The sequence below is a fragment of the Lycium ferocissimum genome, unplaced genomic scaffold, assembly GCF_029784015.1.
Source record: "Lycium ferocissimum isolate CSIRO_LF1 unplaced genomic scaffold, AGI_CSIRO_Lferr_CH_V1 ctg2710, whole genome shotgun sequence".
NCBI lineage: Eukaryota > Viridiplantae > Streptophyta > Magnoliopsida > Solanales > Solanaceae > Lycium > Lycium ferocissimum.
In genome coordinates, this window is record NW_026723366.1 from 41,012 (window position 1) to 43,502 (window position 2,491).

The 2,491-nt window shown below is 36.7% G+C and overlaps 1 protein-coding gene across 1 annotated transcript; it reads left to right on the forward strand.

The window, feature by feature from the left end:
- The first annotated feature begins 971 nt into the window (after positions 1-971).
- On the forward strand, positions 972-2,274 carry LOC132043692 (ornithine decarboxylase-like). The gene has a single exon (XM_059434156.1). It carries the CDS (start codon positions 1,033-1,035, stop codon positions 2,224-2,226), a length of 1,194 nt encoding a protein of 397 aa, XP_059290139.1. The 5' UTR covers positions 972-1,032; the 3' UTR covers positions 2,227-2,274.
- The last annotated feature ends 217 nt before the right edge of the window (positions 2,275-2,491 follow it).

The window sequence follows — 2,491 nt, forward strand, 5'->3', positions numbered from 1 at the left end:
GTGTAACAATCATGCATGCAATCATTCACTCACATCACACGTCTACATTTGATCATAATAGGTGAAATTACGAAATTGATTTTTCAAAAACGTTAGAATATCCAATTTCTTCTAAAAAAGGAAGATACATCTTCTATCCAATTTATTAGTAATTGTCTTGTTAGTTTTTTTCAAGAAAATTGATAACTTTATGTATGTTAATTACATTTTTTTTTATAAGAATGACATGACACGTTTAAAATTACAAATGTTAATATTTAATTTATGTGTCAAAAAATTTCTTTTAAAAAGGAATAATTACCTCCAATCAAATATTGTCTCAATACAATGAATAAAAAAAATAAAAAAAAGTAGAAAATCGTAACACCAATAGATCCAAAAATAAAATACAAATATTATCATACGATGAGGAGAATACATATGGTGTGATTGAATACAAAGAATAATATAGCGTCCGTCGTTCAATAATGGACACTGTACGTTCATACCAATTGGATGCTAACAAGCTCTCCTCTTTTTCTAAGTGGTATGCTAACAAGCTCTCCTCTTTTTCTTGTTTACTAATGAGAAATAGAGACTCATTTCTTTATATTTAGAGTCTAATAATAACTAAAAAGGGGCTTCATGTGAACGTCTAACATTCAGGCTAATTAGAATGTTTTAAAAATTAAATAATCTTCAGGTGGACAGAAGCCTTGAAAGAGATTCCCGTATCTTTTATTGTACTAAAATAATTAGTATTAGTCTGAAGCAACAGAAAAAAGCTTTCCATACTCTATAGTCTATTCTATTCACAAAACGTGGGCGGGCTCGAGTCGAGATGTTCCTGCAATTTAATTTCTTACGCTTTTACAATACGCGTTAAGGTATTTTAGGCATATGTCGGCATTGCATGCAGTAGTATATAAAGGAGATGGATATATGCATAGAAACAGCAACAAAAGGCTCTTAGCTTCTTCTACTGCCTTAATTATAACTTCTATTTCATTCATATATTTCTCTTATTTCTCTCCATTACTATATTTCTTGATCATGTTGTCTGCAGCTAAGAGTAGTCGTGTGCACAAAATACAAAAAGATGGGATGACGGATTTGATCCGTTCAATCGCGGCGGAGAAGCATGAAACTGGCCAACCATTTTATGTACTGGATTTGGCCACAATTGAAAGGCTTATGGACAAATGGAACCATTCTTTTCCAAATGTAAAGCCTTTCTATGCTGTCAAGTGCAACAGTGAACCTGCACTTCTTACCAAACTAGCCAACTTGGGTGCTAATTTTGATTGTGCCAGCCTACTCGAGATTGACACTGTCTTAAATCTCGGAATAAGCCCAGACCAAATCATATTTGCTAACCCGTGCAAGGCTATTTCCCACATCAAGTACGCAGCCACTGTCGGGGTCAATCTCACAACCTTTGATTCCAAGCTCGAAGTTGACAAGATCAAGCAATGGCACCCTCAATGCCATTTGTTACTCCGAATCAAAGCCCCTAGTGATAGTGGCTCCTTGCGCCCCCTCGGGAAAAAGTTCGGCGTGCTGCCCGAAGAGATTGAACCGCTCCTGCATTATGCTTGTTATGTGGCTGGCTTAAAAGTTGTAGGTGTTTCATTTCACGTGGGATCCATAGCACAAGATCCCAACATCTATCGTGAGGCGATTGCAAATGCCAGGGCCGTGTTTGATGTCTCCGATTATCTCGGAATTCCTAAAATGCAAATTTTGAACATTGGCGGGGGATTTAGATCGACCCCATTGTTCGAGGAAATAGCTGGTGTAGTAAATGAAGCAGTTCAAGATTATTTCCCCGAGCCTTATTTAACAATAATCGCGGAGCCAGGACGATTCTTTCCTGAAACGGTTTTTACGTTAGTCACGCATGTGATTGGTAAAAGAGTTAGAGGTGAGAAAATAGAGTATTGGATTGACGACGGGATTTACGGATCATTTAGGCCAACACTTTATAACAGTTGCTTTGTGGGTATCATTCCACTTTCGCTCAAGGCATCAGAAGAATCTAGTCAAATGTGTGAGTCAACCATTTATGGACCAAGCTGTGATTCCTTGGATGCAGTGGCCATAGACATAAAATTGCTGGAGCTTCAATTGGATGATTTGATAGTGTTCTATAACATGGGTGCATACTCAAAATGTGCAGGAACCAAGTTCAATGGATTTGATATGTTATCCACACCTATCTATCTTGCTAGCACCAATTCTAGCTAAAGCTATATGTCCGAAACAATGAAAGAATTGGAGCTAGCTCTCCTTGTTATTTTCTTAATTCTCTACAGGTGCTAATGATCGAATAAAGAATTTATTCCCATTGGTTAGATGTTTGTCCTTGCTACCGGCGTCCCTAGGGTCGCTATTCATAGTGATTTTTTTGAACATTTGATTGGCAATTTTGTGGAGTTAAAAGCTTATATGATCACTCAATTTTGGGTAATTGGTCACCATAAATAACTCAACTTTGTTTTTTTTTCAAAAA

Excerpts from the sequence above, each read along its gene's own strand:
- LOC132043692 (XM_059434156.1), top strand. The coding sequence starts at position 1,033 with ATGTTGTCTGCAGCTAAGAGTAGTCGTGTGCACAAAATACAAAAAGAT.